The sequence below is a fragment of the Anas acuta genome, chromosome 3 (genome assembly GCF_963932015.1).
Source record: "Anas acuta chromosome 3, bAnaAcu1.1, whole genome shotgun sequence".
Taxonomy (NCBI): Eukaryota; Metazoa; Chordata; class Aves; order Anseriformes; family Anatidae; genus Anas; species Anas acuta.
The window spans coordinates 108,577,452-108,598,615 of record NC_088981.1 but is presented as its reverse complement, the minus strand read 5'-3'; the positions used below and the strand labels follow the sequence as shown (position 1 = coordinate 108,598,615).

Genomic DNA, 21,164 nt, shown 5'->3' with positions numbered 1-21,164 from the left:
GGGAAGCCAGTGCAGAAGAGTTTTCTCCTTCTGGTTGCTGCTTGCTGCCCCACATCCCACATAACCACATCATAGCTTCGCCACACTAACACGGGGTTGTGTTTTTATTGAAATAATCCCAGGACTTGCCTCTGGCCTTGGCAGCAGCCCCATGCATTTCCCCCATCCCTAGCATCCCAGTTTCGGAGCACAGGGCTGGGCTGCTGCTGGTGGCACTGATATGTGGAAAGAGTTTGCACCTCAGTTGTCCCATTATTCCTCGTGTCTACATCAAGAGTGCTCTTGTCCCTGTGTTCACTTTTATCCCTTTCAGTTGCCAGAGGACACCTGGACTCATGCTACCCCTTGCTAATGGCAAAGAGCTCCTTCCCCATGGGCACAGGATGTCTAACCCTTTGCCAAAAACATCTCCCAGGCCTGATCTTGGATGTAGTTACACATAACCTCAACAAACACCAGCAATAGAATGGCAGGACTGAAAAAAAGCACGGGATGCCACTGACTCTTGTGTGAAATGACCTCTGCGTGGGCAGCATCACCCTCATAGGTCTGAGCGCATGCATGTCCTGAAATGAGCTGGGCCAGATTTTGAATTCATTATGAGCTAATCAAGCCAGGAGACATCAAGAGCTTTTTCAGGGTGGCTTCTGAAGCTCTATGACTTTGGTCTATCAATCTTGAATGCCTCTGGATTCAGCTGTTGAAGCTCTGGGATGGGATTCTCAGTGGTAGATCAGCTGCTGAGGTCCATGCAGCTGTGCTCGGCTATGCATCAGCTGGCAATGCGGAGGTGAGGCAGAGGTTTGCACTCCTGGTTTCTGGAAATGGAGCTTTCCTGGCCTTAACATCCCTTTGCAAAGGGCTGGGCACCTCTCCTCCTGCCACGTTGTTCTAGCATGGTGGGAAAGGAGAATATCAAGCCCATCTTTTCCTTTCAGAAAAGCTGTGTGAATGAGTTCCCCTAGAGAAGACAGGAGGTTAAAAATAACCCTGTGAACAGCAGTGAATAATGGGCTCATCCACACGGGCTGCCTCCCCCTCCACTGCTGTCTTCTGTGCATTATCTCTGGTCCATGACCCCGGGGGGCTGCAAAGTGAGTGACAGATTTGCATTCACTTGGGGAACATCCGTTATCAGTGATGTGCCAGGTTTTAAGCTCTTCATTGCACTAACTTCAGAACTGCTCTAATCTGGTGGGAAAGTCACACGGATCTAGCAAGCATCCTGCTCAAGGGCCACAGTGACTGTTAGCTTATAATGCTGCCTGGTCCCGTGAAGGAATTCATTTCCACAAAAGAGAGGCATTGGCTAATGATTGATGGGGCAACAGAAAAGAAAGTTTCACATCTCAGCCTCTATCCAGGAAGGTCTGACAGCCTTGTAAGGCTCATGATTGGGGTAAGAAGGTGCCTCCTGGCATGCAGATTGCCCCAGGCTCTCTTTCAGCCTCCAGCAGTGCAGCCTAACCTCTTCTTTCCATGGGTATGCTACTCCTAGCATTTCTCTGCCGGCCTGGAACATGCCCACTCGTGCTCATGGACAGGTCTTGGCATTTAAAACCAGCATTACCCAATGAGACGTGTTGAAACCCAGGATGTTGAGAAGGTTTCAACATTCTTGTGGAGGAAAAGAACAAGAGGAGATGGGTTGGAAATGACCTAATGGTAGGCTATTAATATTGGTGGGAGCAGCCCATACCTGGTAACAGGCAGCTTCTGAGTCTGCCTTGGACCCTGTTTGGAGGAGTAGACATCATTTTAGATCATGAGGTAGGCACAAGAGTTCCTACACTTCTTAATAAACAGGAGTTTATTAAGAAGCATCTTACAACCTTACTCATAGATGAACCACTGTAGGACACCCAGCCCTGAGACCAGCTGGCACAGGAGGTCCCTGCCATTGCAGGAGGGATCTGTGGTGTGGGTTGGCTCACAGACAAGGGGACCCCATGGGATCAGGGCCAGACGCATGCCAGGGACCAACAACCACATCAGCAGAGTGGCCAAAGTCCTTCTGGTGCCCATCTCTTTGGGCTTGTGTGGTAGCCTTGACCATGCCATTGCTGCCCAAGGCTCTGACCCAGGCTCTGGGGCAGCAGTTTTATTGGGACGTTTGCTGGAAGTTGCAACATGTGGTGAGTGTACAGCAGTTCTTATAAATGTCTTTTTTTCTTGTTATGCTGCACAAACTTTTTACGTTGACTCAGTCCCAAGGAAGATGTTTTCTAAATAATAATTAAAAAAAAGTCCAGCTACACATGACTTCCTAAAAGGATGTTAATAAAAAATAAATGTGCTGACAGTGAAAAAAGATGACTGGCAAGGACGTGTGGAAGATGGTAAAACCGTTTAGTGGCACGTGAGCTCCGAGGGAAGGATCTGCTTCTCATTACACAGCCCATTTCCCATAAATCTCAGCTTGAAGCATTTACTTCAGTGAGTGCCAACCGGGCTTGAGTGTGTTTTGTTTTTTTTTTCTGTCCAGTTTTGAGCAGCATGTGACCGGCAGGCCCTGCCTCACTGACAAATGTGCAGAGGGCTCAGTGCTGATGCTTCGTACTGCAGGAACTGACTTTTATGGAGCTGCTCCCAATGTACCCACGTAGAAGCTCCAACACGTGAGTGCAGATTGGCAAGTTATCACACAGCACCTCAGCAGCAGCGAGTGCCCAAGTGTGATGTGAGCCTCTGGCAGCAGGGGTTAGGCTTGACATCATTTAGCTTGCAGTGAGAGAGGATACAGCTCCGCTGAGTTGCCTCATATCTCCTGCAGGCAGAAATGGCAATGAAGTCATCACAGCGCCCACTGCGCATGGGAGAAAATTCGTCTGGCCTTCTGGCAGAATGTGCCTCTGTTCCTTGGGATGCACTCTGTGCACATTGCATTGCCCTTGGCTGTTTTAGGATGTTGTCTCCACTTGCATCCAGAAATGTCAGACCCAGTCATGCCGCATGTCCTGCGAAGCCACACCATGTGCTGGACCTTACCCTGCTCAGTGCTCACCAGGGTCTCATGGCCTCAGCTTTATCATCAAATCCTGCCTGCTGGTCTCCAACATTTTGAGCTGGAAAGAGCTGGTTGGCTTGTGGGATGGGACGTGAGACAGCCACACATTATTTGGAGGTCACATTGCCTCCTCAGTGAGGGATGGGGAGTTCCTTAAGTTCACACATTGGTGGTGTAGGAATGGGGTGTCCCTCATGAAATCCATGGGGCCCTGCAGTAGCAAATGGCAGTTTTAGGAGATGAGACCATATCCACAGATGGAGGAAAGTCTCTTTCATTGGCTTTTGAAGTCAGTGAGAAATCAGTTCCTGCTGAAGGGCTGTACTGCCCATGGGCTTCACCTGGGTATGGTTGTAGGTGACAGAACTGCATCGGCTGCATGGTGGCCCACCAGAGACCTTCCACGTCAGGCAATCACCCCATCCTGTTTCAAGAAAACCCTTATTTTTTGGTCTGTAACCTGTAGAAAAAGTACATTTAGTGCTTCCTTTCACCTAGATCAGGCAGCAGGTACTGCAAGCTTTGATGCAGAGAGGAAACAGGAGTACTAGCGAGGATGGTATGGAAGGAGTGGTTAAGCTCCTCGCAGGAGAAGGGATAATTGATAGAGAGAAACACTGAACTTTTGAATGTTACTGGCAATTAATTGTTCAAAGCTTCCAGCAAAATAAAACATGTTAAAATATTGCATGTTTCACAAAGATTTTATACGCAGCATTTTATTTTTTTCTTTGCAACAGTCCCAAGTGTTTCATAAATTGTATTTATCTCTCCTGTAATCTGGCCTTTTGTTCATGGACTAACTAAGCGAGGTCAAAGAGGAAGAGTGAAAGAGCATTTTTGGCAAAGGGAAGCTTTCAATATGTCACATTTAGTAGAAGTAATAAGTACACAAAATCCCTGGATCTATAAATGTCTTTGTACAGGGGGGCTAATTTGCATTGCTATTGGATATCTTTCCCTAATTATCTTTTTTTCTTTGTTGTTCTTACTTCATTTGCTGTGTAGATGTGTATCAAGGCATTTCCTCTGCCAAGTGGGGAATGGTTGACACAGTTCACTGCAGAGCCGGGGCCCTCGTGCACAGACCAGCCATCGAGACGGCTGCGAGCTCGGTGTCACGCCAGAAGAGACTCATTAGGAAGAGACACCCATCAGGACTTCAATGTCTTTTTCCCTGTCTTTGCACTCACAAAATTTTATAGCCCGTGAGATCGCCTGAGCAGAGGCATGCCAGATGTTAGTTGTGAACGCGTGGAAGGAGCTGAAACACAGAATGCTGGAGTCAAAATAATCCTGTTCCTGGTTCCTGAGGCACCCTTTATCTATGAAGTATTTGCAAATATTGAAGCATGATCTGTGCCAGCAAGGTCAGGCCAGAAAAACCCTCTCTCACATGGAGTATCTTCAGTCATGATACTGTTTTACCAGATCTTTTCAAGGGCTGGCATATTTTCCCATAAAGTAGGAGGAGAAAGCGCCCTAAGACTGGAGGAGAGCAAATGTCACTTCTGTCTTCAGGAAGGACATGGGGAACTACAGAGTGGTCAGTCTCACCTTGATCCCTGGGAAGGTGTTGGAGCAGCTAATCCTGGAAACTACTTCCAGGCAAATGAAGGACAGGAAAATCAGGGGATGGGAAAATCATCAGGTGAGGTCAACATGGATTCATCAAGGGGAAGTCACGCTTGACCATCCTTCTATGATGGCCAACCCTGATGGATGAGGGGAGAGCCGTAGACATTGTCTACCTGGACTTCGGTAAGGCCTTTGACACTGTCTCCCATAAGATCTTTGCAGACCAGCTGTTGACATATGGGCTGGATGGGGAGTCAGTGAGGTGGACTGAAAACTGGCTGAGTGGAAAAGCTCAGAGGGTGGAGATCAGCTCCATCTGGACATCTGTAAGCACTTCTTTATCGTGGGGGTGATGGGGCATGGGCCCACGGTGGTTGTGGAGTCTCCCTCCTTGGAGACCTTCAAAAGGTGCCTGGAGATGGCCCTGAGCAAGCAGCTCAAGGTGTCCCTGCTCAAGCAGGGGTGTTGGAACAGATGACCAGCTCCCTGCAGAGCATTTCGGTGAGGTGAAAGAGGACTGAGGACACAACAGGAGCTGCCGTTTCCTCTTTGTTTTGGCCGTTTTGGCTCCCCTCCATTTGTGTTACCTGTGCCCTCGTTCCAGATGGAGAAGCTGCCTGTTACCACAGGCCTCTTCATGCATGGTGCAAGGTTCTGCCTGCCAACTCGCATTCAAAATCCTGTGCAGTTTGTCAGTGTACTTGTTTTCTCTGGAGGAAGGTGAGCAATTTGATTAATGCTGAATTTTGGCTTGGAAGAAAGCAGGCTCTCTCACTAACAGATGAAGATTAATGCAGATCCTTTTCCTTTCTCAAGACTTTATACTTGGCTGGCTTGACTCCTTGCATAGATGCAGTCTGCATGTTTGAACAGGGAACGACTGTTTTTCAGGCAATTTGGCTCCTGCCCTGTTGAGATCTCCTTTGTTTTCTGCACCACAGAGGTGAATGATATTTCTTGCACCCATGCCAGTGCAAGAAGCTCAGTAGATGAGGCTGCTGGGCAGGCTGGGGCTGGTGAGCTGCAGTGACACCAATGCACTGCTCTGTAGCACCCTCCAGCCATCTAAATCGAGAAAAGGAAGAAAAATTTACTTTTTCTGAAATACTGAGAGAAATGGCTTAAATCTAGTTGTTTCTCAGCAGAGTCTACCATGTAGTTTAAATGCACTCTCTACCCTCTCTGGCCTTAAAATTATGCCCACAGAGACCGGCCCAGACTCAGCCATGAGCTAGAGGTGACATCTGGTGCTGTCTAAATGGGAAAAACCTGACCAGGACACCTGGAAGCACTGCTTCAGCCATGTGCATCCCTATCTGGGGTGGGTGGCTCTGCTGATCTCACATGTACTTATCTGTTAATCTTATCTTACCCCAGCTTGATACAGTCAAGATTGAGCATGTGAGATGACCATGAGGTCCTTCCTGGAGGGGACACATTTCCTCCTCCAAGGAGGAGACCCCACAGCCTCTGAGCAGCTTGTGCCAGTGCTCAGTCTCTTGCACAGCACAGAAGTGCTGCCTGGTGTTCAGAGGGACCCTCCTGTGCTCCGGTTTGTGCCCATTTCCTCTTGTCCTGGCACTGGACACCACTGAGCAAAGCCTGGTTCTGTCTGCACCCTCCCTTCAGGTACTGTTAGACGTTGGTGAGATGCTCTCAGTCTCCTCTTCTCCAGGATGAACAGTGCCAGCTCTCTCAGCCCCTCATCACAGAGGAGGTGCTCCAGTCCCTTCATAAATGTTGGGGGTGGCCCTGCACTGGACGATGTCCAGGTCTCTCATCTGGGCTCAGTCCTGCACTCAGCATGTCACCATCAGACTCTCTGGGTTCAAGAGAGAGAGAAGCATTTTGCATTTAAATATTCAGAGAGAAGTAGCCCTGACACACGCTGGGTACTAAAAGCAAGAACACCACCCTAGTTTGTCACCTGAACACTGCCAGGCTCTCTGTGTAACCCACAAGAGACAGAAACCTCCGGAGGGCAATTCAGGTTCCTTAAGAAAAATATGATTTTCTGTTTGTCTCCATTATCTCAATCTCATCTTCTCTACCTTCCTAAGCATTTCTGCAGAATTTAAATTTTGTTCAAGGTAGCATTTAAAGTAAAATATCTGTGCAAATTAGATTAGTTCTGGATCATTAGATCCCTTCCCAATTTCTGAACAAACACTGCCAACCATTTTTAGAAGTGCCAACACGCAATGAACAAACCACTATTATCCTTGCAGTTGCAGGCTTGTCTTCTGATGAGAGGTAAGCAAGCAGCCAAAGTTACTCTGCATCAGTTAATTAACACCATTTCACAGATAATTTACACTAAAGGAAAGCACATCGACAGGTGTGTTAATACCTGGGAATATAATTTCCATTTGGGGAAGGTGGGAACTCTCAGAAGCGGGATAAGCAAAACACTGTCAAGGCAGCTAAAGTGCAGTGTACGCTAGGTTTGGGGCCTAAATTCATAGAATAATCAAATTTGGGCACTGGACTGTTTTTCCAGGTGCCATGTTATACCCACACTACTTACAGGTCATGATGCCCTCTTGCATCCAAAGCCTCAGGAGCTGCTATCTGGGCATGCACAGCACAAACTACATGTGAATGTGCTATGTTCCGTCGAAGGATTTTCCTCTGTAACACTATTCTTTTTTAATAGATAATTGGGGGATAAACCTCCTTTCACCCCACAGGAGCTACAAGCTGGTAGGTAAGGCTCAAGGCTCAGGGTTGTAAATGATGGAAGCCTTCCTGACTCCCCAGGTTTGGAGAGAAATGGATAAGACAACATCTGGCTTGGCAGAGCTTGGTGCACTTTGGTATGTTTTTTGGGGATGAAGACAGGGTGACCAACAGCAGGGAAGTCTCTTGGTAAGGCAGTTTGCAGTACATCTTCAGTTTTGGATGGGAACAAAATGTGTCCCAAGAGCATAAAACCTTGCCTGCATAATTAATTACTGCGCTGGGCTGTGCTTCAGGCAGTTTCATATAACTCAGCAGCTAAACCAAGAACCAAAACCCCACCACCAGGATCCACAAAGAGCCAGCTGCCACCTTGCCACACAGAGCGGTGTTGCCTTTCACAGCCCCAGGGGGCACACAAATATTGGCCACGATCTCACATCTCAGGACAGAGGGTGAGTAAATCTGAGCTCTACAAAGAAAACCTGCCAGCCAAGTCCAACTGCAGTAACTAACCGGCAGTTCTTGACATTTACTGTTCTTGGACAAAACAGCCTTAAATACTGCATTTAAACCCTGGCTTTGAAAGGCTCCTGCTTAAATCCAGATGCAGCACAAGTGACACAAAGGCACATGGATGCCTGCCACTTTCCCACGTGGCCCTTTAGCTACTACAAGACCACATGAAACCCAACCTCTCATTTGCCAGAAATGGTGTGGAAGGGATGAATTTACCCAGGACTATTGGTGGAAAACTCCTCCAAACTTCAAGCACCCTCCCGAAACCCAGTGAACAGAAATCCGCACTCAACCCCAAAATGGGGGCTGGTGCAGGGACTGGATCGGGTCCCAAAGCAACATCACGGTCCCTGCTGGAGAGCTGCAGAACAATGCTCCTTGCTGCTGGAGACTGAGCCTGTGTCTTTGTAGGCTCCAGTTAGTTCTGGTTTGCCTTTGGCATGGATAACAGTTTGTTACCCTTCACCTCTAAGCTGGTTTTGGAGGATTTTTTTTATTTTTTTTTTGTCTTACTGAGCACTTTTTAATTAAATATTTTGTTCTTGTTGAACTGGTGCCCTAGCTCTTCTGAAAGCAGTCTGACTTCACCTATTACTGTTCCTAAGTTCAGCAAACAAAGGGAAGGTGGGTAAAAGCACTTCCACGTTGGTGACCTGGCTGTGGTCTCACTCCAACTTCCATCTTCATCTACCGCAGCACAAAAACTCATCTTCCTGGTGAAAATGAAACATGAGAATCTGGTGTTGTTTACGAGATTGTTAGGAGATTGATGCTGGAGAGTTCCCCATCCTCACAGAGACAAAACCTCGGCAGCCAGCTGGCCTTTAGAGCGTGGAGGGGAAGAGAGAGGCAGGAGCTCTCTGACTTGCATGGCTGTGGGCCTGGGGGAATCTTGGTCTTTTGACTGGGGAAGGAAGAACAGGCTATCAAGAATAGGTCCAGGACCTCATTCCATAGAAATAAATTCACTGACTGTAAAGTTATTGCTGAGGTACAAAGGACGAGCCTGGTCTGAAGCAAGGCTTTTTTATTGAATGTAAATGGGGGAGAAAAAAAAAAAAAAAATATGTGCTTTTCAAATACTCAGTAGCAATTTTTTGTTGTTCCCAGAAGACTTTAGCACATGACAGTGCTCTTCTCCAGCAGTGGAGGAGCACAGATGCAGGGCTGTGCTGGCATAGAAAGGCTTTCAGGGCTTTTTGTTGCAGTGCTCTAGATCTCTCACAGAGCCAGCAGGAACCCTGTGCATGGCAGGACCCATCACTATGGAGGTAAATTCACATAAGAAAACTTCCAAAAAGGGCTTTCAGTGAGATGAGCTACCTCGAGTTCTAGGCCAGGGTGGCAAGCTCCTGACACAAGGGGGGATATGCCAGGTCCTGGCACCAAACCCCACTGATTCCCATGGTCTTTGAGCAGTGCTGAGACCCCCACCAGCAAACATCCCAGTCTATGTGATACACATCACTGCTTCCAGCAGCCTTTTTTATAATATTTACCCTCCTTAGCTAGGCAAACATCTTGGTAAGGTCATGTTTCTGAGCAGCCCCATTTGGGAGGTGTGCTGTCCCTGAGCTGCTGATACCATGGGCTGTCCCTAATGCCTCCATGTGGGAAGGGGCAGCATTCACTGACCCAGAGCAGGCAGCAGCCCAACCTCCCCACAGGTTACTTTAGTATTTTCATTAAGCTTTGGTCAAGCTCAGCCAGTACCCTACTTTGGTAGGAGCAGAATTAAACCAGAATTGCATCCTGCTGGAGATGCCAATTAACCTATATATGTTTTTTCTGGACCTTGAAAAATGCAAAACATTGTATGAACACAAGCCTTTGACATTAAAAACAATCCAGTTCACATTTCTCCCACACAGCCAAATTTTTCCCCCCAAAGTATGTAATCCTCAGCATGCTGTTACCACAAAATAGGGAAGTTTAGCAGCGGTTAGAGCAAGCCTCCCTGGTTCACTTGCAGCCATCCTGGCTCTGGCCCCCTTGTAGCAGGCAACATGATTTAAATTAGTCCGAAGAAGACATAAACATGAGTTGGATTTTTTATGAAAGGCTGCGTGCATTCCAAGCAACTTTTAAGAGCTCTTCTAACACTAACTTTTAAGAGGAACTTTATCACACTGAGATTAAAGGATTAGAATTTGAAAAGAGTTCCTAGGCAGGCCCAAAAAGTTACAAAAAAGGAAGAAACATCTTAGAAGAAGAAGAAAAGATCTTTTGTGAACGCAGCAATGTCTGTTTCTAAAAATTGTACAAGAGAGTTATTCTCCCTCCAACCTGATAAGATGCTTCTTCCCCTGTCCACTGCGATTTGAGAAACGGAAACCATCCAAAATGAATTTCATCTGGCTGGATTAAATGGGCTCGGCAGGAAGTTCTGTTTTCAGTCGCTTACCGGCAGGGATTACACAGCCTGAGTCTTCTCAGCAGACCCTTTTGCATAAGCTTTGATTACCTTACAGCAGGAGAGCTGCTCGCCCCAGCAGTCGCTCTGCCCAAGGGGCACGGTGTGCTTATAACGCATAATAATGAGCAATTACAGCATCGTGAATCTGTTCTTGATAGCTGAATCTGTACTTTATTGCTGGGATCAGATTAGGCGCCCAGAGCCTGCCTAAGTGACAGAGTTTTTGGCTAATGAAACTCCAGGTAAATCCTGCAAGTGCCTTGAGAAGCCTTCAGGCAAATTTGAGCTCCTGGCGCTTATCTTCTCCCTCTGGGCCCTGTTCAGCAAAGCATGTAAGTACAGAAATACATACCCAAAGCAGAGCAGGTAGGTAATGATAGCTCCTAAAACGTAGTAGTTATAAATCTAAGTTTCTGAGGTCTTGCCTATGCCCTGGTGATAAGGTGTCCTGTGAGTTTAGGAGCTGAGCTCTGAAGAGGTGTGAGAGGCACGGATTCTTTTCGTCCAGGGAGTTTGCATCAAGAGGACTTCACCAGGTCAAGCCTGCGGTCTTGTGGGGTTAAAACATGATCCTGGCACCTCTCCTGATTCCAGATCTTTTCTGTTGACCTCTGAGTGATGGAGAAGAAAGCCTCCACTGAATATGAAGAAAACTTTCAGACAGGAGAGGACTGAATCATCCAGTTGCACCTTCCCACACTCAGCAGGTAGGTGACTCTCCATGCATGCACAATCCAACACAGCTGGCTCTAGTAGTCCTTACCTCTGCTCAGCCAGTTTCTGGGCAGGAACTTGCACATCTAGACTGTCCCTGGTGAAGGCTTGTCCAACCTGCTGTTGAAGTTCTCCAGTAGAAGAGGTTCAGGAACTTCCCAGGCAGCTCCTCCTGCTGCTCTGCTGCTTTACTGTTAGAAAGATTTTCCTAATGTCTCATCCAAATGTTGTTTTGCGGCAACTTCAATCAAGTATGTTTTGCCTGGTGCCACCAGACGGACAGAAAAAACTGCTTGCTGTCCTCCCTGTCACGTTCAGAGAGCCTGCTGCCAGCTTCTCTAGGCTCTATCCTCTCCTCTCCAGGGCAACCTGTTTAACATTCCCTCGACTCAAATTCCTTAAGCCTATGTCCCTTTCTGGACAGTAGCCAACCTTTCTTACATTGGATTTAGCACATGAGCCCAATCCTCACTAACAACTGGCTTCCTACTGATGCAACCCATTTTATCTTCTATCTAATGTCATCTCATGTTTGGGGGGTACAGTCTGTTTTTTGGGGGGACAAGTGGTTGCTGCTTTGCTGCCAGCTTTCTATTTGCACATTTGGTCCCATATTAGTGTGTTACTGAATTTAATTGGTTGTACTTCTCCCCCGACTTACAGATTGCTCTGAGTCCTGCTGCAGACCTCAAGCAGGCTTGCAAATTTCCCTCCTGGGACTTCCACAAATGGAAGTGTGTCCTCTACGCCATTGTCTGAATTGGCAGTGAAAAAAATATCGACTAAAATCTCTGCAAACTTTGTAAAGAAAAATTAATTAGAGAGAACTATTGACAGCTTGCCTTTGGGTGCCATTTCTCAAGCAGTTCAGCACCCACCTCACCATGATTTAATCTTTCCCTCTTTCTTAGTGTCCAAGTGCGTCATCCAGCAGTGGCAAAAGCGTTTCTGAAGTCACGATGCAGCACACCAGCTACTCCTTTTCTGCTCATTGGGCCAGTTATCCTGTTAAAGAAAGGAGTCACATTGAGTTCACGATTTGTTTTGGAAAAATCTACTTTGGATATATTTTTGTTTATTCTTCAGGTGTTTATGAATGATTCATGACAGAATCTTTCTGGGTGCCACAGCAAGCCTGGCTGGTCTGTAATTCTCTTGGTCCATGTCCTTCCCCCTTTCCTCCTTGTTTGCTCTTTTCCAGCCTGCTGGGATCTCCTCTTCCACCATCGTTGCGCACTCCAAGATAATTGCTAGCATTGCAAGGATTGCTTCACCTGGTCCCTCTCATACCTTAAGGTGAATGTCATCTGTCCCTCCTGGCTTATCTAATTTCTCTAATTTATGCCTTACATTTAAAACATTATCTAAACATTCCAACGCTGAGGAAATTACGAGAAAATGCCAAATAGCAGTTATTACGTATTGATTTATCAGTCTGCTGACTCAGAAGTAATGGAGCTTTTATGTCCCATTACTTTCAAAGAGACTTTCAAGTGGAGAGAGACGTTAGATTTATTAGGTCTAATGTTAATAGTGTGTTTATAACCCCTTTTTGAAAACAACATTTTTGCTACAAAGAAATAATGAAAGATCAAGTTTGAATTTCCTTCTTATAGAGCTGTGACTTTTTCAAAGGATATTCTTTACGTTTCATAAGGCCAAAATATTCAGTATTTTTGCTTTAAAATCCAACTAGTTTTTTAACCCGATGGTAATGGGAGTTCATAATTTTGTTTCTTTCTCAAATCGCTCAAACTGTTGCCATGGAAATAATTCTATATGGAGATGGGTCAAAAGAAAATAATCTCTCAGAGAAGATTGCTACTTGAAAAGCACATAAATTATAATAATTTAATCAAAAGCATAAAGTAGTCAATCTAAAAACCTATGCGAGTATAATAATTCAATTCAACTGCCTGATCTTTCTCTCCTATGCATATCTTCTACACTATTGTTAAAAATCCATTACTAATTAATCTGCTAATACAGTTTTCCAGGACACAGCCCAGTTGGCCACTGAAAGTATTCTGCAAAGGAGATGAGAAAGGATTGCTGTTAGATAAAATAAAGAGCGTTGTTCTCACACTTGCTTGTCACTTTGAGATAAACGTGATTTCTCCTGGATATAGAATCCTTTATCTTCCCCCTTTCTGCCCTGCTGTATTGCTGTGGGAAGGCTTGCTACACATAATCCCTGTCTCAGATGTGGCTTCACACCCATTGTGAGAATTTTATCTCCAGGAACCTGGTCCCAAGCCCAGTGAAGGAAAAAAACAAAACAAAATGAATCTTTGGAAATGAAATATTGCTTTTATGAAGCTAGAAGTGTTTCTAGATACTTGTTGAATGGTAATCAATTTTACTATGGTAGCTTTTCATGTTAAAGTAAGGAAATCCCACATTAATATCACCAAGGAAAGACCTGATCATTTTAGGGAAAAACAAGCCCACTCCAGAAGTTCTGGTTTACCTTACTTTTGCTCCTCTCACTCAAGCTCCTGTGAACACATGAGGTGTACCTGCCACATGTGTATGAGCTGTGTTAATGGACATTTTTCCTGGGCCTTCTACTGAGACATCCCATTGTCCTTCTCATCACCCAGCTCACTATCTATCCTCTACACATTGTTTTTTTCCTAGGTCCAGCTACATTTTTATTCAGTGCCCTTCACCCAAGGCTGTACAAGGTGTTATGTTTGAAATGAGCAGCAATAAGGCATCGGCAAACATTCTTCCCATTTTAAAGACAGCTGAAACAAGATGGATTTATTGTGTGATTTGTTCCTGGCTATTGAGGCCCCTCTGCTGGAAATGGGAAAAAAAATTGCAAAGCACTGAATTCCAACACTATCCTTCAATTAATGGAGAAGTGAATTCATGCCATGTCATTTCAGTTTCAAAAAAGTTACAAAACATAGAAGGATAAAAATGACAAAAATAAAACCAAGTATCTTAGGACGGCGGGATTAATAAAAAAGATCTGAATGCTTATGATTGATGTCACTAATAGAGAAATGACTTTTACTTGCAGGGATGATATAGGGGGTAATATAAACTAAAATAGTGGAATAACAGGGTTATTAGGCCATTGTTTATCTGGCTTTAAAGCTGAGAAGGACAGGCTTTTACCTAAACTGGTGATAAAGCTTACATATAAAGAGAGAAGCAGGAAAATAGGAAGTCTGTAAGATAAATCCTAAAATATCTCCCAGCTCTTGATATCGACAAGGCACTCAGAGCAGACAACATCCGTCCGGGGGTGCAGAGGGAAGCGGGGGCGGGATGGGGGAGGTCCAGCAGGGTTTTTTCCAAGGTAACGCATTGCCGGAGATTCCCCTGAGCCAGGGATGGACTGGGTAAACACAGCCCGAGCAAACAGCTGCGGCCTTGTAGAAAATCTCAAAGCTTAAAGGAATACGCTGGGAAGAGCTGGAGAAGTGAGGTTCTTTGGCACAAGAAGGCAGATCGAGCCATTATGAAACCTGCTCTGCCAGCTCCCCACCCCAATTAATGGTGTGGGGAACATCAGGAGATCATTCTCCTCTTAGGGAACACCAGGAGATGTTCCACCCTCCAGTGGAGGTGCCTAAATTTAATAGCATGAATATGGAATACCTCTTTGCCTTTCCTTCCTGTACCTATCGGTGGGGAACCAGGGTAAGTGATGGCTCACAAACATACATTCCACCTTGGGAAGGCATCCAAAATTAGGAAAAAAACTAGGCATATCTTTCATTCTCACTGAAGTTAATGGAAGCAGGCACATGTTGTAAGAGTTTTATATGCATTCCCAAACTGGAGTCAGATTAATATAGATGTTGACTTTTTAATCAAACAAAGCATTCCTGAAATAATGAAAAAAGTGATTTATTACTAATAAGAGTTTACAGGAGAGTTTCGCATATTTTTCTGAAATCATTACTTATTCTCACATGACAAGCCTGAATACTGATAGTTGGGCTTAATAACAGGTTACCTAAAAGATGCCTTGCTGTTCGTATTCACCAGATGGCTTTGGCTTTCAAGCAGAATAACAAAAAATAACAGTGTAAGAGCTCCTATAAGAAATTAAGATCAGTAATTCTCTCATGCTAAAATTCTTAAAACATCTCAGACCTCCAAATAATTCATTGTTGCCATCAATCAGTTTAATAGCCCTGAAGAACATATATCACAGCTCTTTGAAACAGGTGACGTGGTGGTGACACATCCTCCAAATTATTCATACGTTCACTTATCTTACTGAACTTTGTCACATAAAATTCAGTGCTTCAGGTAAGAAGGCAGTTTTGTCCCTGAAGGCTTTGGGTATTTCTTCCTTATTGACCTACCACTGTAAAGACGTATCATTGTAAAAAAGTACTATTGATTTTCAGAAGCTCTTTGGAAAAGCTGTATCTTGCCTTCATTAATAATTGAAATAGTAGTAGAGCTCTACATCTGGTAGAGAGCTGAGATGATCTGCATTTAGTCTCCAAATGATTGAAAAATAAGGCAAAACTAAGGAAAAGATGTAGGAGTCCAAGTTGGTGCTGGGGTTTTGGTCTTACTCGCGTTTAGATCTGGGGGTCTGAAAACATATCTGCAGTTGCTGCCTTTCCATGGAGGTACCTGAACTGCACAGGCAACTCAGGATTTTACCTCAGGTGTTTTGAAGAACCCAAATCCTCCACTGAGTGCCTAGATACATGAATTTAGCTAAGTCCACCTTACACCTAAACCTGCCTGTGTCTGGGAAAGCAGAAGTGCCCCTGCCCTCCCTCACTTCTCTCCAAGGCTCTTTGGTACCTAAAAGGCAATTCCTGACCCATGCCTCATTTCAGTGTCCCTTGGGCATGCAGGCTACTTCAAACCCTTCTTTAGGACTCAGCTTTCCTACATATCTACAGGCTCCCTAGATGTCCCCCAGAATCAAATGTCAGATGTTGCAGCATGCGGCAGAAACGATGAGCAGCCCGTCACCAAGGCATGCTCTTGGATTTTTTACTGAATTTTGGCACCTTCAGGAGTTAGGCAGAGCTTGAGAGTCAAGTTCTCAAAAACTTTTAAAAACATTCTGGTGTTTAAATCGTTCCGGGGCAGCATCTGGGATTTACGAGAAATCAGTTGAGCTCTCGGCTGGCAGCTTGGTCCCTGTGTGACCTGGAGGTTCTTGATATTTATTGTCCTGTCTGACGGATAAGGCTGCACCAATGCTACATAAACCTCAGAGGTAAAGAACAAAGTAAAAATCTCAGACAGGATTTCTGAAAGTTTTAAAACTTTTTCCATCGGGCTGTTCCCAGCAGGCAGAAAAATCCTGGCTGAAGAGTAAAGGCTCCTGAAATGAATAGCATAAAAAGATGTCTTTTATTATCTTGCTTCAAAGTACAGATCATGACCATTAAGTTATTCAGGGCTACAAGTTCCAGACCTCCTTTTCCCCCCTTTCATCTAACCAGCAGAGGAAAAGTCCCTAAAACCTTCAGCGTTTACCACAGCCAACGCATCTTTCTCTGGAACAAAACATAACCCTTCCCAAACCCCACAACCGTCCCGCAGCCCCCAGCCAGCCTGATTTCAGCATCTGTGCAACGTGCACGGTGACAAGCCAGAGACGGCAGTGTTTGTGTGCTGTCTCCTCGCTGACCTTTAGATAAGAGCAGCCTTCCCCTCCTCTGGTCAACAGGAAAAGCCAGGACGAGCCTGACCGGGAGTGCCCTGCAGCTTGTGGTGGCCTGAGGGCTGGGGGTGGGCCTCTGCCTGCACAGAGCCAGAGCCCTGCCACCACCCGATGGTCTGATGTGCAAAGTTAAAAACGTGAGCCTTGGCTGTACTGAGGGGCACCGGGCTGGTGGGAACGGTCCTGCCTGCCAGAAAGGGGTGGGAAGCCCTTTTTGAGGCCTGGTGCCTCAGAAAGCAGGGTTTGGGCATTGCTCTGCTGGCCCACCAGGCAGCTGGGACAGCCCCAGGCTCATGGACATACCCATGGTGTGGGTGCATGGCCAGTGCCATCAGCCCCAAACACACAGGTGCCATCAATCCCAAATACACACACACTGCTGCTGTGGCTGTCAGGAGACCCCGGCCCTATCCTGCCCTCTGGTATGCAGGTGAGATGAAAGTCCCGTGGTCTTTTGCTCTGGGGGTTTGCTCAGCCCCTCTTCTGCTGCTTGGTGCCCATGGGGTTTTTTGGAAGTTTGCACCTTAGAGCCTGGTTCCCTGCATGAAATTTGGCTGAAAACACCAGGGAAAGGTGAGTCCTGATCCCATAGGGAGCAAAGAACCCCACATCACAGCCATGCTGCTGCTGCCCAGATAAAAAAAATGTCTTCACCTGTGTGGCAGGCAGGAATGTGGCTGAGGCAAGGCAGCAAATCCAGCAGCAGGGATAGGTAACCTCAGTGCTCATCCTCAGCTCCTCTAATTTGTTTTGATTCCATTGTGACCAGGTTGAGGGGCATCATGGATGTCCTGCTCTGTCCCCTGCCCCTGTCCCTGGAGCACCTCCGACTTGTCAGCACACTCCTTCAGCAAACCGAGGGGTGTTAGTGCTCTGAGAGGCCTTGGTGAGATGTGGTGTGAGAGGGCTGCACGCTTTTCACAGCAGCTGATTTTCACCTTAAATGAGAGCTCATTTGATCCCTTTTTTCAGGTAAGACTTTCGCCTGTTGGTGTCAACGGCAGGAGATTACCTATGGAAATGCAGAGAAGCATAGATGAAACATAAACTATCCAATCTAATATATTAACATATTTTTGAGTGATGAATTGCCATTGCCTTGCAAACAGCTTGCTGCTACATCAGCCTTCTGAAGCAGCAAACATATAAAATGAGTTCTTTGCTAGCATTATATTCAGGCTTTTTTTGAGCTCCCTGCATTCCTGAGTGGTTCCCCAGCCCAAGCCATACATCACCATCATGCACTCACAAGGCTGAGTTAAGCGTGCCGCCTTGTGAGGTGCTGTGTGAGTGAGGAGAGCAGGTGGAGGCACCAAAGCTGAGCACCAACTGGCTTGTCCCCAAGAGGTGATGGGGCTAATGCCAGACAGATAGTCCTGTACAGGGGCTGCTGGTCCTGCAGCCTTTACGTGGCTTTTTAGGGTTGCTCTGCCTTACCTCATGGTCTAGGGCACAGCAGGATTTGGAGGGAGGAATGGTGTCAACAGCGTGCAGAAGAAAGATGCTTGCTGGTTTAGACCACCATATCCACCACTATGCAGCTGGGAGGGCAGACGTCCTCCACCCCACTGCTTTTGGCCTTCTTGACTGGTGCATCTGGGGATTGCTCCAGACAGGGCCATGGCAAGAGCAGAGAGGGATCCAGAGAGGTCTGTGCCCAGAGGGCAAGGCAATGTCTGATTTTGTCAGAATCATCCCCCTAAAGTGGTGTAGGAGATTAGGGAGAGGAGAGGAGAGGAGAAAAGGGGAGGAGGGGGCTCCCCTGATAAGCTCCCCTGATAAGCTCCGTGGGCAGCGATGGTGCACGTGCACGCTGGTGGCTGCCCGGCAGAGCTTTGCAGTGGCTGCACCCTTGTTTTTACAGCACAAAGCAGGGAAGCCCAGATCTCACATGGAAAAAAAGAAAAGGCAATGTTTCCATCTGTGTGTGGCCACCAGGCAGCTCACAGGAGACAAAAAGGAAAGCTGTATCAGTGCAACTTTCCCAGACAGACAAGCCATAACTCAGTGAGCCTAAAGCTCCCACAACGAGCTTTCCTTCAGCTGCTGCAGCCTCCGCTCATTCATTTCCTTCCCTCCCTCTCCGCTGCTTCTTTCATTACCCATTACAAGACCTATTCATGGACATCCCTTGAAAAGTCCCATTTGTCCACAACTGCACCGCTCGCCTTCTCTTCCAGCTACCGGGCATTTTCAGCCAGGGGCCCCATCCCAGGCAATAAACACCGCTTTGTCCACACGCAGCACAGCCCGAGCACCAGCGCACACTGTCTGCCTGCGAGACAGGGGCTGCTCTGGCCCCAGCCAGCTATTGAGATGTCTTTGTGTGATGTTGCCATAGCTACCCTCCAACTAAACAGGGAAAGAGCTCCTTTGTCCCAGATGAAGGGCAGCGGAGTTTTGGAGCCCAGCCTGCCCCGGACGGATAGTGGGGATGGAGCTCACCCACAGCCTCTGTGCCGTGTAGTGTTGTGCCCAGAGCCGTGGGGCTGGGTGGACACAGAGGCAGGGGGCTGCTCGGGCACAGCACCTTTTATATGCACATATCTGTGTGTATGTCTATGCATATACTCTATACTGTGGAGCGGTGGTGGTTGAGACAGCGGTTTGCCAGCAAAGGGGGTGAAACCTGAAATGTGGGGGACTTGAAATAAATCATTCAGGAGCCCTTCCAGCCCTTGGCACATCCCCTGCATCTCCTGAAAAGGGACTGCAGCTCCCGACCGAACGTGGGTGTTTCCAGACCAGGCTCCAAGGCAGCTCGCAGCAGAGCCACGGGCACTGCCGCCTCTCCTGCCTCGGGCTCAGCAGCAGCAGTGCTGGCCCTGCGCTTCTGCACACATCCATTTTACAAACCCATTCGTGCCCAGTGCACTGTGTGCATGTGTCTTTGCAAACACTTCACAACAAAGCATGGCCACGCCAAGTCCAAGGATCCACGATGGACCACAAAACCTCCAAGAAGAAGGAAGGAGATATGTGCTTAAATGCAAAGTACAAGGGAGATTATCCCATAACTGATTTTTGTCTTGTTTTTGCCTCAACCAGACCTTTAGCTTGATAAAAAGTGATGCTGAGAGTTTCCACACCACGGAAGTGATGCAGCCTGACGTGGGCAAGGTAAAAGCATGGTGGGTGATGAGCCCTTGCAGCCTGTGCTTGATGTTTCTATGCTTGCACTAAAATGCCCTGTGCAGACTTTACTTTCTTCCTAACTACACAAAATGAAGGGAATGTTATGCAGAGAATATCTCCCATTAAATGCAAGGGTTTTTAGAGAGGAGCCTTGGGGTCAACACACCTGACATGATGCCCACTCTGGGTCTTACTGCTGCCTACCATTGACTTCCTAAAGCCACCTTGTTTCTTAAGGGTGCTTGACAGTTGGACTAGATGATCCTGGAGGTCTTTTCCAGCCTATATGATTCTATGATTCTGAAAAGCAGGGAGAATTTCAGACCTCCTGAGGCTGGGCTCTGGGGACTACATTCACAGAAATTCAGAGAAAAAGGCCTGGACATGTTCAGCACACATTTCAGCTAACATGTAAACTGATTTTGAAGGAAGGACTGAAGACATACAAGTAAAGGAAAAAATATGATAAAAATATAACTGGGTTTTACCAAGGTCACTTGAGTCAGACTAACTCGATAGCTTTTTGGTGATAAGGAAAGAAAAAAAAATAATAAAACAGTAAACAAAGTACTCCATGGGCTTTTTTAGACATGGGAAATGCTTTAGATCTAATCTGTCTGGACTTCAGCAACACTTTTGATAAAAGAGCCACATGGGAAATTATTGTTTGTGTTGGAAGAAGCAGGGACTGGTTTTCAAACTGAAGGTCCCTCCGGAAACAGCCACGAACAAACACAACAGGTTCTGCTGGAAGGAAAACGTTAGGAGAGGGGAGACATAACCGGTGAAATTCCTTGGAGCCAATTTTAGTTAGTTTTCTTATGGAACAGAAAACAGGCGAGTGCTAATGATACTCACAGACAATGCTGGCCTGCCGGGGATGTAGCCCAGGACTTTAGTGGCTTTTTTTGCAGCAAGGTGGAGAGCTTTGTTCAGCTGCAAAGCAGCCGCCAGCAGCCACATTGCACACTCACACAAGGCACCAAACGTTGTCACAGGTTGCACCAGAAGAGACTTCTGAGACAGCAAAAGCTGGTTTGTCCTCCCTTACACCTGTTTCTGGCAAAAAATGTGTGTTATCCTGGTCTTAGCTCAGGAAAATCCATTCAAACTGGAACAGGCTGGAGTGTGAGGAAGGCACTGAGATGTTGGAGGGAGCAGCAAGCACGTGCAGTGAGAGGGAATTGAATTAATCTGGCCGGGTCAGTCTGGTAAAGCAACGGCTGAGAGGCAATTCATTTGCGCTGTTAATACATCAAGAGACAGATAAACACCAAAGGGAAAACCTATGTAAGCTAAAGGCAAATGTTGGCACCAGAACAAATGTGCACCAGCCAGCCACAGATAACCTTAGACTGGAAATTAAAAGGAGTTTTCTAATCATGGGAGGAGAGGGCTTCAGCTGCAGCCTGCCAGGAGGAGCACTGCAGGCAGAGATGAGACCTGGCAATTCG

At 46.6% G+C, this 21,164-nt stretch overlaps 1 protein-coding gene and 1 long non-coding RNA gene across 3 annotated transcripts in view; one reads left to right on the top strand and one right to left on the bottom strand.

The window, feature by feature from the left end:
* The window catches only part of HS1BP3 (HCLS1 binding protein 3), a 72,336-nt gene extending 66,843 nt beyond the window's left edge, over positions 1-5,493 (top strand). Inside the window, exon 7 of the mRNA XM_068678705.1 lies at positions 4,016-5,493. Coding sequence (XP_068534806.1) covers positions 4,016-4,058 — 43 coding nt within the window. The 3' untranslated portion in view covers positions 4,059-5,493. The remainder of the gene's footprint in view (positions 1-4,015) is intronic.
* LOC137854818 (uncharacterized) overlaps positions 5,494-21,164 on the bottom strand; it is a 55,861-nt gene continuing 40,190 nt past the window's right edge. The window contains exons 6-7 of one of the 2 annotated variants that reach the window (XR_011095408.1): positions 11,792-11,918; positions 5,494-5,650 (exon numbers count right to left, since the gene is read on the bottom strand). This is a non-coding gene — a long non-coding RNA (uncharacterized lncRNA). The remainder of the gene's footprint in view (positions 5,651-11,791; positions 11,919-21,164) is intronic. The other variant, XR_011095410.1, reaches the window with a different exon arrangement.